At 39.9% G+C, this 24,794-nt stretch overlaps 1 protein-coding gene across 11 annotated transcripts; it reads left to right on the top strand.

Annotated features, from left to right (window-relative positions):
• The first annotated feature begins 1,276 nt into the window (after positions 1-1,276).
• Positions 1,277-20,301, top strand: LOC117422464 (bromodomain-containing protein 3-like). 11 transcript variants are annotated; one of them, XM_058986965.1, is made up of 13 exons: positions 1,277-1,388; positions 8,553-8,885; positions 9,501-9,638; positions 10,464-10,608; positions 10,996-11,183; positions 11,506-11,877; positions 12,733-12,861; positions 13,492-13,686; positions 14,153-14,221; positions 15,443-15,687; positions 16,513-16,805; positions 17,207-17,335; positions 19,729-20,301. In XM_058986965.1, the coding sequence occupies exons 2-13, from the start codon at positions 8,685-8,687 to the stop codon at positions 19,848-19,850; spliced, it is 2,226 nt and encodes a 741-aa protein (XP_058842948.1). In that variant the 5' UTR covers positions 1,277-1,388; positions 8,553-8,684; the 3' UTR covers positions 19,851-20,301. The 11 variants fall into 11 exon arrangements, with proteins under 11 accessions (XP_058842948.1, XP_058842947.1, XP_058842945.1 ...); XM_058986964.1 differs by having other exon boundaries at positions 13,492-13,701; positions 19,732-20,301; XM_058986962.1 differs by having other exon boundaries at positions 13,492-13,701.
• The last annotated feature ends 4,493 nt before the right edge of the window (positions 20,302-24,794 follow it).

Genomic DNA, 24,794 nt, shown 5'->3' with positions numbered 1-24,794 from the left:
GATGGTGTTTGAACGGCCGCCAAAACCATCCATTGAACCACTTGGATCGGAGTATGCCAGGCTGCTGCAGGACTGTCTAGAGTTGGCTCCCGGCTTCGCCAGTAACCATTTTCAGGGTGTGAGCTGCTGGCAGAAGAGGAACTATGACACCTGGGCACAAGGGAGGCACTTCACACGGAGGCACGTCATTTTTGGGACTTTGTTGGTCCCCTCAGGAATGAGGGACTTTAAGGGGGGAGCTGTGTAATGACCCTGTGTCTGATGTAACCGTGTTCAGGAAGGGTCAACAGTTCAATGGCAGCAAGTGTTCAGGGACATCAGAGACAGGAGAATCGCAAACATCAGAGGATCGAGAGCGTGAAGCCGTGTCTGCTTGTGATTGGTGGCTGGTGCACTGGGGCGTGCCCTGGACGCGGGGATAAATAGCGGGCTGCTGCGGCTGAGACGGAGAGACAAGCTGGAGTGAGAGAAACAGCCAAGGAGAGCAGAAGAGAAGCGGGACTAAAAAGGAACCAGAGACTCCACTTAGTGACTGTAGCGCACAGCCAAAACAGTGGATTTTTTAAACTTTCTTTTCTTTAATTTTATTATTTGTCAGTCTGGGTAGCACTACACTGCTCAGCTGTAGTTGTACCACTGGCTGGTGAAGCAGCACATAAAGAATCCCGGCTTAATAAACCGAGAATTTGAGAACCTGCCAGTCCTGTATGAGCCTCCTTTATTTTGCCGCAAACACTACAATATACCAGTACATATATATATATTTGGTGTGTGTGTATCTATCTATCTATCTATATATATATATATATATATATATATATATATATATACACACATACATACACACACTTGTGTGAGTGTGTGATTATCCTTCCTAGAAACGTTTTTGCCCTTTTAAACGGCATTATTGTGGATGAAAATCGTGCATATATTTATGGACCTTGTTTGACAAACCAAATGGCCTGTGTTGCCTAGCACTAGACATTACTAGACCGCGAAACTTAATTAACACAACAATTACTACACAGATGACCAATACTATAAACTCGTCTGAGTTGTACATTAACTGTTTTAGATTTTAAACATCAATACTATGCATAAACCTTTCTTTTCCTTAAAGCCAGAGTGCGCCGTTCTGTTGACTGGGCCAAAAAACAGCAACTCAACTGCCCGCGCTGTATTCTGGAAGATGTAGTCCTTGGCTTCTGCACCGTTTCCTTTCGTTTCATGAGCAAAAGCCGGAGCGGAGAACTACAGCTCCCATGAGGCCCAGCGAGACAGCGCATGGGCAGGAGGTTCCCAACAGCTCTATTATGTTGCTTTGCTAAAATAAAACAGCTACTAGAACGACTGCAAGCGAAACGCTGTTGGAGCCGCTGAGGGGAAAAGTAATACATTAAAAATATTCCTCTTTTATTTCTCTCATTATTGCTTAGTATGGGAATTTACACGCTAGTTTAACGGTACAGCAGTTTGAGAAACAAACGCATAGGATTTATAAAAGTGTTATTATTATTAGTGTTATTATTTTTTTTAAACAAAGCTGCTCTGTGCATTGCAACAATATAACAAAGCCTGATTTGGTAGGGGAGTCCATAGATTGTGTGTTTCTGATCGAGAAAATATAATGTGGTTGTAAGGAAATGAGCGTTTTGTACACTATACTGACTAACATACGTGCGAGGTTTCGTAAATGTAGCGAAAGACTGCCGTATATCGCGTGGGGAAAGGAGTAAATGCGAGAGCCAGGCATTTTTTTTTACACGGAATCTACCCCTGCCCGCCATCTTTTAAAGGAGAATGTGTGGAGAACGTACCGTATTTCAAAAGGACAGGACTCGGCGTGTTCCGTATTTGCATCAAGTAAATTATTTTATCTTGCCGTAAAATGTTATCTGTTGCATGTTTTGTTTTAAATATCTCCATTATGTTAACAGCAAAGTTATCTGTCTAATTTGATTTAAGCGCTTCATTACACACAAGTGTTACTCGGTGATGGTTTTTGGCTTGTTATTATATACCCTTTTTTTATTTGTATATTGCTGTTGGACATTTTTATTTGTTCAACACAAACCACCACAGTAATAATAATAACAAATTATACGGGTGCAGTATTGCACCAAAACAATATAAAATGCAACGAGTAAACGGCGTTTTTTCTTTTTTTAAATCTGGATTGCCAGAAGTGAATACTGTGTAGGCACGCGCGAATTAAGTGCATTTACTGTAGAAACAAGTGATTCTGATCATATTAGTTTGTGTTGTCGATACTGTTTCTTTCAGTTGTTTTATTAAACAAATTACTGTTACCTGGCTTACCACTTTGAAATGCCGCGCAAATGCTACATACATGTCATTAATTGTTTAAAAAAAAAAAACAGCTCTGGTCGCAATTGTTAACCTCTTAAATACATATTTTAGCTGATTCTTGCAATAGACATGTGTTTAAGGTAAACATTTTTGGACTTGTATTACTGTGGTTTTAGATTGTTGTTTAACCGCGATCGTATACATTCCATTCTATAGAAGGAGGGGTCGGTAGAGGTAAATAATACCAGTTATTTTACAGAGGAAAGGCTGGTGTGGTTTTCTTATTACCAGTAGTACACTATCTGCGTGTGATTTTATTTAGGGATGCATAATTAGGAAAACAAACATGTTGTGTTTTTTTTTTTTTTTAATTGCCCATTATTACTGAAAACGTTCATTGAGGATAAAAACGTGGTTTTCCTTAAAAAAAATAAAATAAACCTAAGATTTTGTAGACTGTGTGCCAGACATTCGCGAGCGTTTGCCAGGATTTTTCAAGACTGTGTTAACCAGGGTTTTCTTTATAAAGGGATTTGCGAAAAGTATTAGGTTTATTTTGGAAATGTAAAAATCAATGCGATACAGCGTGAGAAATGTTTAAGAGCTGACAAGGATACTATTGCATTAAAATGCACCACTACTGTAGACTAAGTAGTTTTTCACGTTTTTTTAACAGAGTTGTTAAAAGATTTTTGAAGTTTGTGTTCAGAAGGTGGTGAATTAATTTTCAATGCTCTTGGCATACAATTCTCTGTACAATTTTCTGACACTTAATACAAAATCTATATGATTACAGCATTTTGCCAAGTGATATCAAGTAGTCTAGTCTGATGACAGATATGTTTACTTTGAAAATCTGTGTGTATTGATAAACCATTCCTTTCAGTGTTTGTGTTTTAACGTGCATCATAGGTTCACTGAGAAAGTTTCAATGTTAGACTAGTTTATAGTAGCAATGTATGGGTGTTTGTATTCCAGTAAAAGTCATTTGTTTTGACAGTGTGTGAATTCCCTTCACGTCTATGAAACTTCTTTTCAATGTTATTGAAAAACAGCTCCCATGTGCTTCACACACACACCCCCCAAAACACTTGCCTTAAAGCAAATGATTTCCATGCTTCTTATTTGCACTTGCTTGCATCCAAGAACGTGACCTTTGTTGCATTTTAATGTTTATTTCCAAGTCGATGCAGTGTTCTTTCTTTGTAATAATCACATTATTTGATATAGGTCTAGCTAGTTTTCATGCAATGCCCTAAATAAATGTTTTGATGTGTAAAACAGATCCTTTGCAATAAAATTAAAATAGCCACTGCGATAGGATTGTCTGTGCTGTTATAAAACACAACTGGTCATGGTCACTTGTACTTTTGTAATAGGCGTTGAATAGCAAACCTAATTTCTTTAAGGTGAAATTTCCGTTTTACCATGTACAGTACTGGAGGTATGTGTCAAAGGATACTTGTAGCAGTCAAATCCCAGCTAACTTGCAGAGGCAGTTTTGATTGGTTTAAACAGCCTCCCACCCTTCCCACAAACTGATTTGTACCCTGGTGCGATTTGAGATCTATCAACATTTTTTGGCGTATATACAGAAAATCAGTTCAAGATGAAGGAGGTATCAAGCTGAGATAAAAAACAACCTTCATCAGAAAGAGAATATTCTCAAGGAATTGATCTCCCCAGTAATCCCTCACCGGGTCTTGAAGAGATAATTAGGGTCAGGCTCGTCTCAGTCCGTCCTTATCTATTAATCAGCCCGCTTTGAGGTTTTTTTTGTTTATACCTACATTACAGGATAACCCTGTTCTAACGTCCTGGAGATGCAGAGCTGCGAGGATGTCCAGTATGTGAGCAGGGCACTCAGTTAGAATGGAAAGGGTGCACTGGTGACAGTGATTTGAATACTGTGTTTATTGGGGGGTTTTGATCATCAATTTGAACTCTGTCTTGAAACGTGACCTGGGTTTGCTAGAGGTGATCTTGAAGTGGTTAATTGTGTGGGTTTGTTTGTATTGCACTCCCAAAACCTGGCTGAAGCGTAACATGTAGTCGGGGGGGGGGGGGTCTTTTTTGTTTCCTGCTTTTCTGTGCGATTAGCTTTCACGTATGTTCTTTTGGCTCTTCCTGTGGTGTTGGTCTCAAATCAGTTTTTTTGGTGGAAAAACTAACTTTGCTTATTTTGTGTGTGGATCTGTGTGGGCATCACGTAATTTAAAAAGGCATTAAGGGTATGATAAACTAGGTCAACAGTTTTGTCCGATGTCGTCATTTTAAAGTTTTACCTTGTGTTATGTGTAATACGCACGTAATGTCTTTTATTTCCATTCGCTGCGGGTAGAATAGTCTGGTGGTAGTGGTTGTTAGAACAGGCTTTTTTTTTTTTTTTTTTAAGAAAGCGTCTTAAAAAGTGAATTCCAGTCTCTCAGTACGTTCTGTGATGCTCTGGTGTGACAACAAGGCTGCAATGGCTGGATTCCCCACTTGACCATGCCAAAATACCAGTGTCGCAAACTCCTTGCTCTTTGAGTATAACAGGGTCTGATTGCCAGACAGGCTTTGAAAGGTTATCTCTTGCTCTGAACTTTTATGTTAGAAAATGAACAGCCTGCCTAAATAGTTTCCTCTGAATGGGTGATCCATGGTTGGCAGTAGTTTTATTTAGCATGCATGCTGTATTTGCCTGTTAGCTTTAGTTATGAAACTTTTTTTGGGTGAAGGAGAATTGTATTAAGTTTAAAGAACTTTTACCCCATTTCTGTATCACAATTTCAGATTCTTTTAAATTCACTGTTGCCACTCTGTATGGGCTCAGGAGGTCTGGCAAAACCTTACCATGCAGACTGTCAATGCGCTGTGTACTAAGTTCTGTGCAATAGTGATTTGTTTTCTTTACCCCATATACAAGGTTGGGAATTAATGGGCTAGCTTTCATGTCTGAACCCTGACACTGTTCTTTTTAAATGCATAATGGAAGACGACCAGCGTTCCTGACAACAAAGATTGTTGTATGTTGTTTTCCACTTGCATTATCATATCCTTCACAATGGCCACTTGAAAACAAATTAGTCTTCATTCAGTGTTTATTGTGCGTCACACAACTTCCTGAGGGTGTTTTATAATGCGTTGATCCCAGGGAGTCTGGGAGAGCTGTAACTTGGTTAACAAGAGCCCCAGATTCTACTTCTCTGATCAAAAGCATTTGCTTTCTCCAGTCCGTTCAGTGAACTAACTTGAGGTTGTTGATATTTGTCACCTTACTTTCAGTACATGCCTTCCATGCACACTTCTTGGCTGAGTAGCATGCTTGCATGAATGTGCTGTATGGATCTCTGCTAGTTTTCCCATACTGTAAAGACATAATTAGGTCCTCTACTATAATATGTCTCTCTTATAAAAGCAACTTACTAATGGGAATGTATGGCTAAGTCAACCAGTTGTATTTACTGTTGCAGTGAGTCACTTTAAAATGGCCTAAACGTTTATTTTTTCCCTGTTTTTATATCGCCTAGGTTTAGGATCCAGGCTTTGTCGTGATTTGACTCGGTTTTACGTTTTTTGTATAGTGTTTTTTTGTATAGAGCTTCTGTATAGTACTCCTATTTTAGTATTTCTTGGGTAAGTGATTCCTTGTTAAGAGATGATCACTGATTTTGTGTACAATCAGTAGGAAAACCTTGGTCATTTTAAACAATATTGTGAAATATGGCCTTGCAGATGGAAGTTAAAAGGATGTGTCTATAGTCCCACTGATATGGGGGGGGGCGACCATGACCAGGGGTTCCTAGGGGGCGGCGCACAATTGGCCGAGTGCCGCCCGGTTCACCGCGCACCAACGACCCCTAATTGGACATTCCAAATTGGAGAGAAAACCAGGGTAAAACAAACCATTGGCGACGACTAAATTAAATTTTTATTAAAAAAACAAAACAAAAAACAAGAAGTGGTAATCTGGAATAGAAATACATTTTGGATTAATGTAGACTGTCATGCTGGTAGTAAGCAAGATTTTGGTTATGACGACAGGCACAACTAGGCCTGGGGAATAAACTGGGATGTTCTCCAGCACATGCTCGCACATGTTCAGCATCTGCTTCAACAACAAATCACCATCTTCAGGATACAGAGTCGACTGGGAGTTGACTGCAAGTTCTTTAGCATTCAGAGGTGAATTGCCTGAATTGGTATAACACAGGCAAATGTTAATCAGAAACGGGACTGCTTTTTTTTTCTGTAGCTTGATTGCAGTTGGACTGCAGGCTTCTGAAATCGCTAGTAATTTATTGCTTATACTAAGCAAGACAGGAGTCCCATGAACTGCCATAAATCAAATGTGATGGCCCGTCTTGATTTTTTTTCTAGGTAGCCTTGGGAAACCGGACGTATTTATATTGCCATCCCTGCTGTTACTGTAACTTTTAAAGAGCTCATTACATAGATTAGTGAAGCAAGACGCTGGCGTGCAGATCCCTTTTTTTGTGTTGAATACCAGTAATTGCTAACTACTGGTAAACTGTTTTCCAAACTTCATGCAGGGTGAATAGCAGGTCACAAATGATGTAGTGGGTATAGTGAAGCCCTCTTATCAAATGTACTGCATAAACAGAACATGCAGATTTAACAAAATTTACGAAAAACAAAAGCATAGGAATAGATGTCGTCAGATCAATTCAACAAGGCTTTTAGAAGTATTGTAGTAAGCCTCACAAGCTTTCCTAGATTCAACACACGTGTCATTGTAGTATGTACTGGAGGCAGACTTGATTTGCCCTTTGCAGGGGAATACAGACACGGGTAGACTTTTCAATTTACTTTGATACTGTATTTATTCATTAGCAACAGGACTTCATCCAGGAGTTCTAGTACAGCATTTGACTGTCCATGAAGGACATTATTCTGGCATTCTAATATTTATGCCTGGCTGTGCAAAAGATCTAGCAGATACGCTCACTTTATTTATATCAGTGGTCAGCTGCAGTTTATCCATACCATAGCTAACATGTGTCTTACCCTGGAAGGCTGGCTTTACCCCAAATTACTGAGTAAAGGAGGTTGTCAAACTGATGCCATTCCTGCTTTTTCGTGGTACAACATACTAAACTATAAAACAGGTGGCATCGACATGGCATATACTCTTCAAGTGTGCAGTTTCCATACTTCTCTACTCTGGCACTGTACCATAGCTTAGCCATCAAGGATTCCTGGTTTCCTCCCACAGGTACACTTGGGGCTGTATGGAATATTGAAGTGATGTCATGTTGGTAGATTGTTATCCTTAATGTGTTCCTTTTTTGTGTAACGAATCCAAACGTGTGATTTAAGTCTTGGCGATTTGCAGTTGCTAGCGTCGGGCACAGATCCAAAAATCAGTCAAGTTTAGCTGGAAACAAATGTAAAAATATATTAAAGTGAATGTTCATGCAAGCCATGCAGCATGGACACTGAAGGTGTTTCTGATGTGTTTCTTATGCTCCTCGGTGCAAGACTAGAAATGTCCTTTCCAAGCAGGAATTGCATTTACTGTTTGATATTTCAAGCAGCCAAGCTTTAGAAAAGTGGAGTTTTAGGTAACACTAAACCCATTCATCAGTCTTCTGTCTCTCCTATTCCACACACTTCACCAAAGAAAAAAAACACTTATCCATGTTTTGGCAGCTTCAAACTATATAAAATGTATTTTGTCCTGCCTGATATTTTTCTGCCGTACCCTTACTCTGTAAGTAATTCCAAACTTAACTTTGCGTAAAGGCAAGTTACATTTTTCCCATCCCAAGTATCACACAGGAAAGAAACTGCTATGGATTCCCAAATAGAGGATTTTTTTTGCTTTCCTGCACCTTGCCTGGTGCATTATATAATTAATTAGTCTATAGTGTTGTATAATTAGCCAAACCATGGCTGTGTGTGATTGCAAAATCTGCAGTTATTGCTGCAGTGGTCAAGCTAGTAAACCAGGTATTGAACTTTATATACCACCTATAAATGTTAAGAAGAGTACACCTGAACTGTCATGCAATATCTTCATTAAGCTACAGGAATCATCCTCCACTGTTTTCTTTTGTGTCTAGGATTGAACATTTTTTCTGATGCTGGTGGATAGGTCGACAATGCAATAATAGGATTAGAATGTAGAACGAATTCAGTTTCTTTCAATTGTGTCAGCTAAACTACACCCATGCACTAATGCATGTTCTTTTCATACTCATTCTCACCACTGTTTCCCCCCCCCCCCCCTCTTTTAGAGGTCACAAGGTCTGGCCCTGGAGATGGGATGTGGGTCCCATTTGGGGAGTAAAGAGCACATAGAGGAATACAGAATCCATTGAAGACACGGAAAAAGAACGAAAGAAAACAACAACAAAAAGAGGGAAAGGATGTCGGCGGTCACCTCAGCAGCCCCGGCTCCCCAGTCCACCGTCAACCTGCCACCGCCTGAGTACACCAACCCCAGCAAGCCCGGCAGGAAGACCAATCAGCTGCAGTACATGCAAAACGTCGTGGTGAAGACGCTCTGGAAACACCAGTTTGCCTGGCCCTTTTATACGCCAGTGGATGCCATCAAATTAGGCCTCCCAGTATGTAGTCTTATTACTAATATTCCACTGACTTGTCCATATTCATTAAGCAGGGTCAAAGCCAGGGAAGCAGTGTGCTTTTGTGTTTTCGTTACACCCCGATATCAATTGTGGACGATGGAAGTAATCATTCATTTATAGAGAGAGTTTGAATAACTTGATAGACTAGTGTGGTCTGTTGTAGAGGTAGAATATAGGGAGACCTCTTTTTATGAAATGTGTAAAACTACTGGTATTCTCATGCAATTTGAAAATGGTGCTTTGTATTTCTACCCAGTTACTCCCTTACCTCTTGTAGGCTCACAAGCGCTGTCTGTAGCATATCGATTACATATCGATTTACTTCTGTGTCAGATTTATAACAGCCAGTGGTGTGTGTTTTAATGTGTTTAGCTTCTGTTTTAGCACAACTTTAAAATGTATGTATGAAAGATCAGTGGGGAAACAAATCAGACTGTTAGAAAAAGTTTTGTCTGTCCAGTATTTAAGTTTAAAATAGTTCCCAGAAAGGAACCTGGACAAACTTCTCAACTGACCGTTTAGTATTAGATTCTACAGAACTAGCATCATTGTATTCTTTATGTAATGCATTTGCTTGTCATTTGTATCAAACAGGATTATCATAAAATAATCAAGGTTCCTATGGACATGGGGACGATTAAGAAAAGACTGGAGAATAACTACTACTGGAGTGCCAGTGAATGTATGCAGGATTTCAACACAATGTTTACAAACTGTTACATTTATAATAAGGTAAGGATGGAGTGGACCAATTAAAAGTACATTATTGAAGGTATTTTTTGTGTTTTAAAAATATTTGTACTAAATCATTTACCCAGGTCTTCAGTTGGTAATACGTAAGAAATAAACACAAATAAATTAAATTATTGATTCTGCAACACAAAACCATAGACACTGAATTTGTGGTCGTCTGTCTTGGCAACAGAACACTGCAAGTCATTGTGAAGCATTAAAAAGTAAGTTTGCAGAAAATATTACTGGAATGTAAAATGTGTAGACAAGTCATTGTGAAGCATTAAAAAGTAAGTTTGCAGAAAATATTACTGGAATGTAAAATGTGTAGACAAGATTTGGGTTATGGTATCCCTCTAGCGGGCAAAGCTTATTAGTCATTGGGGATAAAGTCCGGAAGAGAGTGATCACATTTTAATGATTGTTAATATGCTGTATTTAATGTGCCGTGCATTAAAATGCTTACTGTCATTAACAGGCTTGTCATCTCTTGAGTTTAAGAAAGTTAAAATATGACTAATCTCTTGGCTGATGCTATTTTAATCTTCAGTCAGCTGTCTTCACATTGAAAGGTGATCTGCAGTGCTGAGTGTTAGCAAGCAGGTTGACATAGTGTTTGTGTCAATATATGTTCGGCACTGTTACCCACCATGCATATGTCAGTATTCAGCCCATTCCTGCCAACCAAAAAGTAGCAGGAAAATAAAAAATAACCCTTTTATTAACAGATTGAACCGAGACATTGTCCCAAAATCCATTAAAGACATTTGCAGGTGATCTCTCTTCTTGTCTCCACCTCACCTTGCTTGTTCTGCTCTTGCTTAGCCCACAGATGATATTGTTCTGATGGCGCAGGCTTTGGAGAAAATCTTTCTACAAAAAGTGGCTCAGATGCCCCAAGAAGAGGTGGAGATGCTCCCTCCAGCACCCAAGGGCAAAGGACGCAAGCCAGCAGGAGCATTGACGGCAGGTAGGACAAGTGAGAAATACCACTGTGCTGTACCAGGGAGTCCTAGTGCAGCTATAGGAAGATAAGTTAATAAAGCTCTGTCTGGTGTAAGACGACTGTACATCCTTTTTCTTTCTGCATAAGTTTGTGGCATTCTATTCTTGAGTAAGACACTAACTTGTGACTCAAATCACACAAAAGCTCACGTAATGTTTAATTAGGTTCATAGCTCTTCCTATGTTTAAGTGTGCTTACACTATTGCAGCAAGTACACTTTTTTGCTTGTCCAGTAAAGCTTTTATTCCCTTGTAGAACTGTCCCCTATACTGGCCACGTGCCTGTTCTTCAAGTTTACAAAATTGCATTTCCTCGCTTATTAATTAAGATGCTTTTGTTGTTGTTTTCCAGAAAGCCCGCAGGAGTCTGCAGTGTCCTCAGTGTCTCCGCCTGCATCTTTTCCAAACACCTCTCCAGTAGTATCTCAGACTCCCGTCATCGCAGCGACCCCTGTTCCAACCATCACCCCCAACGTCCCGCCAGTTCAAGCGGCCGCCCCCATGATACCCGTCGTTCCTTCAGCACAGCCAGTCATCAAGGTAGGTTCTGTCTGCTGTGTGGGTGGGAAGGACCTGATCATGCTGTCCTTGTATGTCCCACAACCCCCCCCCCCCCCCAAGCTGAGGAAAAGACTGCTGATGAAAAGTGCATGGGCACAAATGTTTCCTGCATGAATAACAGCAGTATTACATTTGTGTTATATTTGATATGTTCCAAAAAAGTAAAGCAATATATTGCGTTTTCAAAGATTAACCAGTGAACCGTAGTTGCAACAGTTTGCTATCAATCCATTCTAGCTGTTTCGATCACTTCATGGCTTGCTGTTTTTCTCTTGTTTTATTTCTTTGTTTTGCTCCGTAGAAAAAAGGTGTGAAGCGGAAAGCAGACACGACAACTCCCACCACTTCTGCGATCACGGCCAGCCGTAGCGAGTCGCCCACCCCCCTGCTGGACCCCAAACAAGCCAAAGTGTTGTCTCGGCGGGAGAGCACGGGGAGGCCCATCAAGCCCCCCAAGAAGGACTTGGAGGATGGGGAGGTGCCCCAGCATGCGGGCAAGAAGGGGAAGCTCACCGAGCACTTGAAGTACTGTGATAACATACTCAAGGAGATGCTTTCCAAAAAGCACGCTGCTTATGCTTGGCCCTTCTACAAACCTGTCGATGCAGAGGCCTTGGAATTGCACGACTACCACGAAATCATCAAGCACCCCATGGACCTCAGTACCGTCAAAGTACGTCCCTTCCCACTACTGTAACAACATTTCTATAACAGAAGTTGGTGGGGCATATCATCTAACCCTGCCAAAATATTGAGTGGCCACCGAGGGCTGCTCTATACTTGAATATCCTCTACTTTTATTGTGGCTGGCCAAACAGAAGGTCACACAATGGCAATGAAATGGGCTTAACGAAAGCAGCATTTGAGAAACACTGATCTAACCCTTTTAATTAGAATGACTAGGTAACAGAAAAAATAGACTAATTTTAAGCAGTCATTATTCTAAATAACATTTTGTAACCTGGTTTCTAGACAGAAAAGTTAGAGATGAGAGGCGAAAACATTAGTTATTGTAGTTGAGCTAAAGAATTAGAATTATTTGGACCACATTTATTAAATAATAATGTTGCGTATATAATGCACATTTTAATAAGCCCATGTCCGCTGTATCAAGGCTTCACTGGCTGTTCTGTTGAATTACTGAGTGAAAACACCGATAGTCCTGTGAAGCAGCACTGCTCCAGTGTGACTTCCACTGCAGCAGTGCTTTGATTAATTCACTAGTTTCCAGTCAGAAAGTACTGCTATTGATTAGCTTTTATTGGACCAGTTTGGGACACACACGTGCACAGCTTTCAAGAATACCATCATCATGTAACCATGGATTTGAGTAGAAACAGTTGTTTACTTTTCAAAATGGAATCGGAACCTAGGAATGCTGTCGTGAGAACACAGTTGAATGAATACAGTTCTGCAGTTAAAGAAAAAACATTTCAGCTGTACAGTGTAGCACCAGAAACCTAGAAGTCTATTCATGTCGTATTTGGTGATTGGAAAGTAAGAAATCGCTATGTTTTGTTGCTCGCAGAAAAAGATGGACGGCCGGGATTACCAGGACGCACAGGGGTTTGCGGCTGACATCCGGTTAATGTTCTCAAATTGCTACAAGTACAATCCTCCAGATCATGAAGTGGTGGCTATGGCAAGGAAACTACAGGTATGTTGGCTCCCTAAGACTATGGCAGTCACATCAGCACTGGTAAATATATACATTGCTATTAATAGGTGCAGTGCAGTGGCCAAAATAAATGCTTTAAACAAAAAACGACTGTACCGATACCCTTCAATTTCAACACAGTACAGCACACACAAAAACACACTAACCATCACCAACATTAACCGACAGGGCAGGGAGGAATTTAACCCCCTCCCTGACAACCCAGTATTCCCCACATACACTACACCTTGCAGGGCTTCCGCTTAAAATGTAGGGTTTCAAACCAGATTTGTGAACATCACAAAAAAGCATGTTAAGATATTAATTTACAACTTCAAACATTCTCTTTTAAAGTTCAGTCGGAGAAAACATTCCAGGATATCTTGCCTTGTGTCCAGATGTCCTCTTGTAGTTTTGCGAGTACAGTTATTGTTCTTGTGATTTGTAATTGACTGTTGGGTGTAGAGTGTCTCTTACAGTAAGTCATCATTCTGCAGTTTGAACAGACTGGGCCTCTCGCTCAAACTGCATGAGATGACAACTCTTACAACAATAAGACGCGCTCAACGTATCATCTTATACTCAAGCACCCCCTCACTGGGCGCTGTCCCAATCCTCTCCCATCGGCAGGACGTGTTCGAGATGCGCTTCGCCAAGATGCCCGACGAGCCGGTGGAGGAGGCCCCTCCCCCCGCGCCACCGGCCGCCCCTGTGGTCAGCAAGAGCACGGAGAGTAGCGAGAGCAGCGGAGACACCTCGTCCGACTCGGACAGCTCCGACTCCGAGGAGGAGCGGGCCACCCGGCTCGCCGAGCTGCAGGAACAGGTGGGTTCAGAACAGGTGGGTTTCAACACAACAAAGACTGGAAAGAGGCCTGAGTTTTTTTAGATTCCATTTCCTGTCAAGTTCCACAGCACTACTGTTTTACAGCCATGCAAAAAACGAAAGAAAGTACTGTATTCAACCGACGTATTAACACGAGTCAATTAACAATGATTTAAAAAAGAACTGAATCAAATATGAATTAACCCTCTACCGCATCCTGTTAGCAGTTTGATTACAGTACATCTCCTGTCTTTGTTAGTTTTGTTAAACCTTCAAATGCATGCTGTTTTATCTGTTAAAACTGTTTTTTTTGTTTATCGTTCATTTTCGCTGCCTTTTGGTGGCACTTTTTTTATTAACCTATTGTTTATGCATCAACAAATAATTATTCTATTGTCTTAACACGTTAAACATGGTCTTTTGGTAAATATCTTGTCCCCTGATGTCACTTTAACTTTTTTACCAGCAAATCACTGTGGATCGCCCCAATGGTAACAGGGCAGGAAAAAAAAACGGGTGTGCCAAAAGTTATCAGGTGATTTACTTTTTATTTTCAGGTCCCCCACTAACTCCTTATTTCTTATAAAGCACCTTAATTTATGCGGTAGAGGGTTAAGATGGGAGGTGACTGATTTTTTTTATTTTATTTATTTTTTTTTTTTTTTTTAAAGATGATAGCTCTGGAGAGCTAACAATAATCGGATTGCAGTCTCCAAAGTAATGGTAGTTACAAGACAGAAGCGCAAGGCTCCTCATGTACTGCTTATCCTTATGCTTCAGAGAACTCTGCTGTGCCACACATTACAGTCTCTGCCTGTCTCAATGCTATGGCCACACTCAGTGCTTAATGGCAACAGTTGAAATGGTGAAGTTTATGTTGGTAATTGGATAAATTCAAAATAAGAGAATATTAAAGGATTTACTCAATTTTTTTTTGTGTGCTCTAACCTTTGGTGTGCTCTATTATTCTCCCTCTGCATACTTCATTTCCCATGTTTTCAGACTTGCTTTCATTCATTTCACTTATTTCATATTGTCTGCGTGGCTGCTTGCTTTGTATTGCGCCACCAGAGCCAAACATAGGGGTCTGTTCTGTAACATACTTTATACCGCGCGTGTGGGGAGGGCAGCTTGTAGCAATGACGTCACTATAGCAGCTTCATAAAGCTGTGGATTCAGAGCTCTCCATAGCAACGGTAATGTTTAATCCATGAAACAAATAACTTTTAAGTCTATCGTCATAAGTAAATGGTTCATTACGAATGGGATAAACAGAAAACACAAGGGTTCTTTGGGGGGGGGGGGTAGCTTAAAGAAAAATATATATATTTGTTATCCCTTTCATTGTGTATCCTCTCTGCAGTTTTTCTCCCCCAGCCCCCACCCCCCCTTTTTTATATAAAGTAACTTGCAAGCACAGTAAGAGTGTGAGATATATAAAAATGTCAGCTTGGCTCTGGGGTTGCAATAAGCTTTGTGCATTGCTGCTTTAGTGCTGCATTAACCTTCTAAAAACCCTACCGCTTAACATTGTGAGCAGATATACTGAATAATGAAGCAAACCAATGGTAGGAAAACTCAGTTCCATGGAGGTAGTTCTCTTAAGTATGCCTATTTGATATAAACATCCACAATCCCTCCTGCCCTGTCTCTCACTTTGGCAGCCCTCACCCCCCTGCCCCCCCCCCCCCCCCCCCCGTGCCGAGTGTAGCTTCCAGGCCCCCAACAGCACACTGACCCCTCTGTCTCTCCACAGCTAAAAGCAGTCCACGAACAGCTGGCGGCTCTCTCCCAGGCCCCGGTAAGTAAACCAAAGAAGAAGAAGGAAAAGAAGGAGAAGGAGAAAGAGAAGAAGAAGAAAGACAAAGAGAAAGACAAGGAAAAACACAACAAGGTGAAGGTGGAAGAGGAGAAGAAGCCCAAGTCGACGCAACCAGCAAAACAGACCCAGCAAAAGAAAGCCCCGGCCAAGAAGGCAAACAGCACCACCACAGCAACCAGGTAATGCTGACTCTAGCTCTGCATCACGGGGAAGAAATACAGAGGCAATGGAGAAGCAGTAGAGGCAGACTTCATACTTCACATTTTTAAGTTCTGTTTTGAGAAAGAGTCATCCAATTATAATGAAAATTGGTATGGACGTTCCATCGAGTTCAAGGGTCATGTTCATCATTTCTGGCCTCCACGTGGTTGGGCTGTGGAAGCCTTGCACTTTGGCATTGCTTTGAAGTATTTGTTTTACATGCTGTGGATATAAGTGTAACACGTTTACAGTACTAATACCTGATCAGCTAAGCTCTATCTTGGGAACTGCTCATCTGAATTTAATATAACTGGGCTGGAAATTTAGCAGCATATCTTGTTTGGATTAGTCATGGAAAAACATACAGGAAGCTGGTCAGCTCACTTCCTTGCATGAATGCTTGCTAAAGCTTCTTCTGCTTGTCATCCTGTGCATGAAATACTACACGTATTATTAAATAGGTAATTTCATATGAAAAGCAAGACATCAAATTCTTTGTCCTTGATCTCAAGGTTTAACTAGGCTAATCGATGAATGCATTTTGCAGAACAGCAACATATGAGTTTTGTCTGTACACTAAATATGGCAGGGATAATACCTTAAAGCAACTAGGTCTTCAGTATGCTATTTTAGGGTAGTTCATAATACATCATCAGCCTTTATCACTTATCAGCAAAACTAGTTAGAGTAAATGATATACTGTTGTCCTGGATAAAGCCAGGTATACGACTGAAGTTTTTTTTTTGTTTTTTTTTTACATAAAATGAAAGCTGTGTGATACAATTCTAATCCAATGATTTCAGGCAACTGAAGAAGGGAGCAAAACCTCCGGCCGCCGGCTACGAATCGGAGGAGGAGGAAGACTCTTTGCCGATGACGTACGACGAGAAGAGGCAGCTCAGCCTGGACATCAACAGGCTGCCCGGAGAGAAGCTGGGCCGTGTGGTTCACATCATCCAATCCAGAGAGCCTTCGCTCAGGGACTCCAACCCAGACGAGATCGAGATCGACTTTGAAACGCTCAAACCTTCCACGCTGCGCGAACTCGAGCGATATGTCAAGTCTTGTTTACAGAAAAAACAGCGCAAACCTTTACGTAAGTACGAGACGCCCGGAAAGGAGAGCTCGTCTTCAGGGGGAGTTACCCTGCTGTTAGCTGCGATAGTCGGTTTGCTTCCGGTTATAGAAGAATGAACCGTGGTGTTCTACTAGAGCTACTCCCCTACCCCTGTGCACGTCTGTTGGTTGTTTTTCTTTTAGAGTGTGCTTTTACTTGGCTAAGAATGTGCTATTCTAGAATGAGCTCCGCGCCCATTGTCCAAGACAGTGAGGTTCTAGAATGAGCTATGCATTGCTTGGCGGTGCATTTTCCTTTTTTTTTTCTTTGTTAGAAAAAGAAGAAAAGAGAGTCCTGGCCTGCGCTTTTTGTTAACACAGCTTTGCGATCTTAGATCGATCCCTGTACTTACTGTACAGGGCTGTGTGTTTCATCCGCAGCTGGCACAGGGAAAAAACAAAGTGCGAAGTCTAAGGAGGAGCTTGCTCAGGAAAAGAAGAAAGAGTTAGAAAAGAGGCTGCAGGACGTGAGCGGACAGCTGAACAACAACAAGAAACCGCCCAAAAAAGGTACCTGTGTTGCAGGGTTGGCAAGCGGCTTGACGTACAGGCTGCTGGCTGGGCTGGACTTTAAAAAGCAACGAAAAAAAAACATAGCAGGCAGAGAAGAATCCAAGAGACAACCAGGGGTTCAACTTTGTTGTTGTTTTGTTGTTTTTTCCATTTAATATTTTTTTTGGCCAACTGTCTGGAATCAGTTTTTAGTTTTGTTCACGTTAGAAGTTCCCTTCTGGTGGCTCCACTCTCCCAATCAGAAGAGCATGTCGTTTAGTTTTTTTGAGCCTTAAATGGAATTGGTCTCAAAGACGCTGTTCATATTTTTAGATGTCCGTCCTTTTTCGACCCTGTGCCTTTCCATGTCCGCAGAGAGCAACACACAACCTAATTCTACCATGCAGCCAGTAAAGCCTGCTTCAGGTTCATTGCTGTAATGCAACTGCAGACAGCTGGTTTTGTGCTTGTGATTTCAAAGGAGAGACGTTGTGACTGGTTGGTATCATCGTTGTAACCTCATTTTTTTCGAGCGCTTGTGTAACAGTCATTTGCAGTGGCGGAGCACACATAGTAGCAGTGTCTGTGGCAGGTTTAAGAGTGTGAAGGCAATATAAAGCACAATCAGACGTGCCTGAGGGAAAATTCGTAATCGAAGACGGGACCTTTCTGTGTGTTGTTTCATTTGATTTTTTTTTTTTTCCATCTTTTCGTGTGTGTGTGTTTGCATGCTTGTTTGTTTGTCCCCAGCGATGGGGACTACATCCCATCCACAGCACAGATATAGGAGGGACACATTTATAGCGAACGCCCTCTATTCCTGTCTGTGCTGTGAAGCTTTGTGCTGATTGTGTTTTAAAATGTGCACCAACAGACACCACAACCAAATGCAGAGAAAACAGTACATTAGCTTTATAAGAAACAAAATATTCACAACACTGACTGTTATGAATCAAGAAACTCTTGCAGCACCATCAAAAGGTGGCACTCTAGACAATGCTACACAGGGCTCCTCCTAATGGAGATTCAAGTTCGAGATACAGAACATCATGTCTTTGTATTATATAAGCTACAGTAATTATATTGTCACTTCCTTGTGCTGTCTGTCTTATTGTTGGAGTTTTTTTCCATGTAATAAAACCGTGTTTGGTTTCTGTGTCCAGGTTCTGTAGGTGATGATTTTGCTAAATATTTTTGCTTATAATTGGACATCTGCACAGTTTTCTAGATCCTGAGTAAAAATGTGCACATTCCCTGATGAAGTAGCCTTGGTGATTTATTTTTGCCAAATCGATATATAAACTGGTTATCGCTACAGAACCGTAAATGTGTACCAAAAATGGATTTATTTAAAACCTGACTACAATAAGACAGCACAAGAAAGCAATGGTAAGTAACTAAAAAATGTAAAAGTTAACAAGATTTTTTTTTTTTTTTTTGATAAATGTACCGGCCTTGACCTTTTTTTTTGTGGCTATTGCCACACGCAACAAGGGAATACATTCACAAGCTGTTGAATACTAAAAGTGAAACTAAAGCCCCTTATTCAATGACGGGCTTTAACACCAATATATCCCTAAATCTTAATTGATGTGCACTTTGATTCGCTATATAGGTCTAAAATGTGCAGTTTTGAAAACACACATTTTCACATGTTTTCATTTTAAAGAATATCTGGTGCTAAAAGAGGTTAAAGAAAGGTATTTGTTTCCATGCTTTATAATGCACTTCCTAGGTCATTTCACCTCAGCAGTGTCTTCTGGGTCAAAGCATATTACTGGCTTGAAAGCGTGTCATTCAAAAGGGACAGCAGCTGGTTGGGTAATGACAGAGAAAGAAGGCTCTGGAGAAGTAACTGCACCTTCAGATAGTAACCTTGTGTTCAAATGAAAATATTTGTGTACTGGACATCTGAGACCTACAGCTGTGGCCAAAGGTTTTGCATCACCCGATTTAGAATCGTCTCATTTTGCTTCATAAAGTCGAATAAAATCTGCTGAATAATGTTACGTTAACGTATTGCATTGCATACCGCTTTGTAGTTTTCCATATACTTAACGAAAAACTGACTAATTAAAAAATGTGATGTTTCAAAATCTAACATGAAGTACTGTACTGCTAGGCTTCCGGTAGACCCTTACCATATAATTGTGTAGTTTCTTTGATTACATGATGTTAAATTAAAATATCCAAATGATGTTCATATTTATTTGTTTTATTTTAAATTGTCTCAATCCTAAAATTTCTAGGTGATTTTGGCCACAGCTGTATATAACGAATGAAAATGCACAAGCAGCAAGATTTGTTAGCTCTGAACACTTCAGGGCATAGATGTGTTGTGTGAATAAGGTGCTGTGTGTCTCTTTTGAAGGCAGTGGTGGGTTAATGTGCTGTTCTGTTCTGTTTCACAGCAGAGAAGGCAGGCTCTGGCCCAGCAGGCGGCCCTTCAAGATTAAGTGGAAGCAGCAGCTCTTCAGATTCTGGGAGCAGTAGTTCTAGCGGATCAAGCTCCGACAGCAGCGACTCGGATTAAAAAAACAACAGACGCGCACAAAAAACAAAACCTGGAACTTTTTTTTTTATTTGTGTTTTTTGTTTAATTTTTTTCAAATACAGAAAACATTGTATGCAGTCAGAAATTGGTAGTTTCCCTCTGGAGACTTAGATTCTTCTTTTTTTTTTTTTTTTTTAAATAAAAGAAAGTTACACAGTCAGAACATTTAACATTTTTATAAAGACTATTTAAAAAAAAAAAAAAAAAAGTGTAAGCAAGCATAGTGAAGTGCAAAGGTGGTTAAACTGTTAATGTTTGGCAACAGGCCTCAATTGGGTTGGGTGTGGGATGAGGTATCCATTTTGTTTTTCCCTGCGTGGAATTCTAGATTAGAGCAAAATTAGCAAAAAATCCAAAGGGGAGAAAGTTCAGATTTTACAAGTCCCTGCTGTTGTGATATTTATTTTAAAAATAAATACATAGTACGGTGTTTGTAAACTTTTTTTTTAAGTTTAAAATCAATCAAACATTTTTGCCAAGTTATAACTCAATTTTAACATTGCACAGTGTGCTGGGATTCGATCTTAAACTACTTTTACATCTTGATTTTTTTTTTAAGCTTTTTTTGTTTATTTTACTTCTAAATATATACATGCACAGTCTAGCCTAGAATTTGACCTGTGCACCCTCATCACATTCCAGTAACACAAACCCCTGCCTTTGCATGTAATTATATCTACCTTATTTATTTGACATCTTAAGTAAATGGTTTTAGAATATGTGCATGAGAACGTAAGAGGCGTTTGTTTGTTGTCAACCTCCATCGTTACATAGGCATCTATCTGAAATGTCCGCCAACAGAAAACAACTCGGAGAAATCTTACAGGGTCTGTATTACACAGCTGTATACCTGTGCAGGTGCTTTGTCTGGGGCTTCAGATAGGGTGTGGGTGCAAGTCTGCATCTGACTGCCAAAGCTGTGTGCTTAAAGTTTTTATTAGGAATGTTTTTTTTTTAATCTGAACACGCACATCATTGGGATCCAACCGAAAATACATTCCTTCAGAGAACTGTTTGCAATTTGAAGACAAATTAAACTTGCTCATCATTTATTTTTTTTAATAGAATGTTGATTTAGTTTTATTTTGTCCTTGTGCATATATAAATATCCACCTTTTATATGTGACCCCTTTGTTTTAAGTCTGAATCTGTAACTTGTGAAGGTCCACTCATGGTACAGTCACATTTGTGGCTTATGTGACTGCCCATCACATTGGACATTGAGCTTGTATGGTTTAAAAGATCTTGGTCTGTAGCTGCATCCACCATTGTTTGAGGCTTTAAATGCATACCCATTGCAGGGGCACTATGTGCTAGACAAGTTGTGAGGTGTGAAGTGTTCTGAGCAGCTGAAGGCCCCTAGAGAGGGTGGTAATGCTATTACGAAGTGAAAATGTTTTGCCGTGTGGAAGTGTTTTTAGCTTTTGCACTGGATTGCGATGGAAACCATGTCTTTGTTATAATGAAAGGTTCAAGATACTAAGGCTTTTAACAGGCTTCTAACATGGGCTAGTGCTCTCTCTAGTACTTATTGTGAAAGTCCACCTAATTCAGTTGTAAATGATAAGGTGCTCAAAGCATAGACTTTATCAGATATAACTTGGTTATGAAGTTTCAAAATGTATACCCGCCTCCCTTTTTAAAACTTTTTTTACGCAACTTGCAAAGTTGCTTACCCTTTAACAGGAGATGACCCTGTTGATTCTCAACTGGCCATGCAAGTAAATTCAGTTATGTTGTAATGGGTCTTCATTAAGTCACATAGTTAACTTTATAAATTAAGATTTTGTATCAATGTTATTTTTAAGCTTTTGAAGTCGTTTGTAAGAGTTTGAGATATGACTAATTCACTTGCTAAACGGTGATGCAGAGGCCACCCAGCATTGTTTTCATTGCCACTTTTGTGGGTTTTTTGTTAGCTTGCATCTTTCGACCTTGATTGGTAGGAACTGGAACCTATACAATAGGTGTTTTGGTTCATGCCAGCAGGTGGCGCAGTTGCTTCAGTTTTGCAGCAGTGCTGGCACTTCTTGGTGGAGATTATCATCTCAAAATGAAAATGTGAAGGTGCAAACTAAAGAGTGATAGGGTTTGTAGTAATGATCTCTGGATTTTTTCAAATACCTTTTTATAGCCTGGATTTATACAGCATAATAGTGTTCTGTTGTGGTAGACAGTATTGACAGTATTGAGCTGTTTTAGCCCTGTCCACAAAAAAAAAACACGAAAATATCCACCGAGAAGACTGACTTATGTAAATTCTGTTAAGGGAGGCTACTGTGGGTATTGGACAATTCTGTTTGCCCAACAGATCGTCTCATTCTTTAATTTTAGGATATTGAATATTACAAACTTGTAGCCTAAAATTGACTTTTTTTTTTCTTCCTTTTTATATAAAAAAAAAAAAAAACGTAAAATAAAAAAAATAAAAACATTGGAGCTCCCGGGGTCCCTGTTCTGTAACGGTTACACTTTAGACTGTCTCCACTGTTTTTAACATTTTTAAAGTATATCTTGTAATATGCTGTATAATGTTGCTTCTCAGTAGATAGGACTAGTATTGTTTGTTTGAGGTAGTGTCTTCCTGGTCAGCAGCTGCAGGTTCTTGTTCTGCACCACAGTGACTCCAGCTGGCAGGAACAGGAGCTGCAGCAGTGTGGGACGACGAGTTCATGGCAGGAGCCTGTTACTGTTCAGCAGGGGAGACACATGTTTGGCAGGCTGGGAATCAGTAATGAATGTACCCACGACACCCCAGAATGATTTCTGCTTCTGTGCTTATTAGAGGGAAGCTCAAAAATAGACGTATTTTAAATCATAGGGAAAGACCAATACTGTTGATGCTGGTGCTGGTTCTTGTGCATCTGGTCTAACACAAACCAATACTGATATGCAGCTAGATTAAATGGAAATGCAGAGATTGCATTATTAGATTTACGCTGTGTGTGTGATTAGTGGTCTGGGAGGGTTCCTGCTGCTGTGTTTCTCTTAGAGCTGGACAGTAAGAACTTGGTAGACTGCTAATTACGAAACACAAGAAGTTTCGATAGACTGACAATCCTTGATTCACGCTCTTAAACCTCCCACCGCAATGACTAAACTGACTAGTTTTTCCACCAAATCGAATATTTTTGACAATGTTGCACCAATATTGATCCCCCAAAAATAACTTGGCAAAAAAAGTATTGGTTTCAAAATGTGCTGGTCTATCCCTGTGTGTGTGTGTATATGTATATACACACACATACCTGTCATATGATCAATAGCTGATTTCTTTTTGTTTCCCCCCTGTGATTAAACAGACTGGGTTGTGTTTTGACATTCTATTTAATGTAACATTAGATAGTTTTAAAGCATTAACGTTTTGCATTAAATGCAGACACAGCCGATATCCACTGTGCTAAAAAACAAACAGAAAAAACGGTAAGACACTCATGAATTTGCTTCTGTTCTGTGTCCAGATCAACAGCATTGTCATGCAAGTCCCGACACAAATTCTACAGACTAATGCCTCTGTGTACCGTTCACAATATAATACCTTCTGGGTTTCCTTTTAGCGACTGATGTCATTAGAGTTGAAAGAAAGAAAAAAAATTATATCAAAATATATATATTCGCCACTTTGTTTGTTTTTTAGGCCCTGACCAAGATATAATAATTTTTATATTTTAAAACAAAGTTTACTTTTAATGTATGATGTGCATGCAGATTTATTGTAATTCTTTCTTATACCTTTTTTTTGGAGCTGTTTATAGTATCTTCCTGTAAATGTCAGTCAATGGGGGGAGGGACAAGGATTCATTGTAAGTAGTTTTAGGCTTGTTTATTGCAGCACTGGCCTCTGAGCCAAAATGGGAGGAGGGGGAAGGGAGGGTGAATTAGAAGCTAATATTTGATGTAACTGCTAACCAGGGTCCCTGTATCTCATATGGGGCTTGTTTTGTTTTCATAAATAAACATCAAAAACTAAAAGAAAAATCTATAAATTGTGTTCAGAATTATGTGAAAGTTGCACCCATTCTCTTCTGAGCTCTTTTGTGTGCTTCTATAGTAGCACTGAAATAAGATTTCTTGAAATGCATTTGTTTTGTATTATAAGTTAATCCACATATTACTTCACTATCTCAATGTTTAAGTCAGCAACTAATTTAATAATCTTGTAGATAAACTTGTACTCAAGAATAACCATTAAAGGTATGCATGCCACTTTTGATAATTATTTGTACGTACTTTTGATCTGTTACAATGTGCATACATAATGTGGTGTTTAAGAATATGATTAAAAGATCGCAATAATCAAAGTAGATGAAATCTAGTACACATCTTTCCCGGAGGTGTGCTGCATTTACCTAGTTCATACACAGCCCACATGAAAACTTTCTGCATTGTTCCTGACTCTTATTGACATTGCATATGATAGAACCACATACATTTTGGGGACTGAACCTCAGTCTTCTGCTGATTTGTCCCTTGCTGCTTTGTGACAAAACATGCTGGCCATGTTCTGGTCTGCCCTGCCTCAAGATGCAAGTGGATATTGGTTTATATAATGTAAATGTAATCTATAGTTTGATATATACTACCTGGCCTATATCTTGTGTTGCTATAGCTAGTCTGTGTTTCTCTTTCTGTTCAGGTATACCTTGTCTGCATACTTTTACAAGGAAGGCCTGTACTGCACTATAAGCATTTACCCATGATGACTTGCATATGAGAACACACATTCAACAACACTGTATGAAAAAAAAAAAGCTTAGCAATATTAACTTTATGGAATCACTGTGAATGATTTAGTTCAGTTTGGTCAGCAGGAAAAGCCCTGTGGGTGTCCATTTATACATTCAAAAAGCTGCAGGTCCCCAGTGTGAAACCAGGTAAATCAAATCACACTAGAACACCTTGCCTTATTCTGCACCTCACAAA

The sequence above is a fragment of the Acipenser ruthenus genome, chromosome 15 (assembly GCF_902713425.1).
Source record: "Acipenser ruthenus chromosome 15, fAciRut3.2 maternal haplotype, whole genome shotgun sequence".
NCBI classification, from domain to species: domain Eukaryota; kingdom Metazoa; phylum Chordata; class Actinopteri; order Acipenseriformes; family Acipenseridae; genus Acipenser; species Acipenser ruthenus.
This window is presented reverse-complemented; position numbering and strand designations above follow the sequence as displayed.

Bases quoted from the DNA above. Each gene is read 5' to 3' on its own strand.
- LOC117422464 (XM_058986962.1), top strand. From the start codon at position 8,685: ATGTCGGCGGTCACCTCAGCAGCCCCGGCTCCCCAGTCCACCGTCAAC. The intron at 12,862-13,491 runs GTATGTTGGCTC...TCCCATCGGCAG, and splicing joins CTATGGCAAGGAAACTACAG to GACGTGTTCGAGATGCGCTT. The intron at 15,688-16,512 runs GTAATGCTGACT...CAATGATTTCAG, and splicing joins AGCACCACCACAGCAACCAG to GCAACTGAAGAAGGGAGCAA.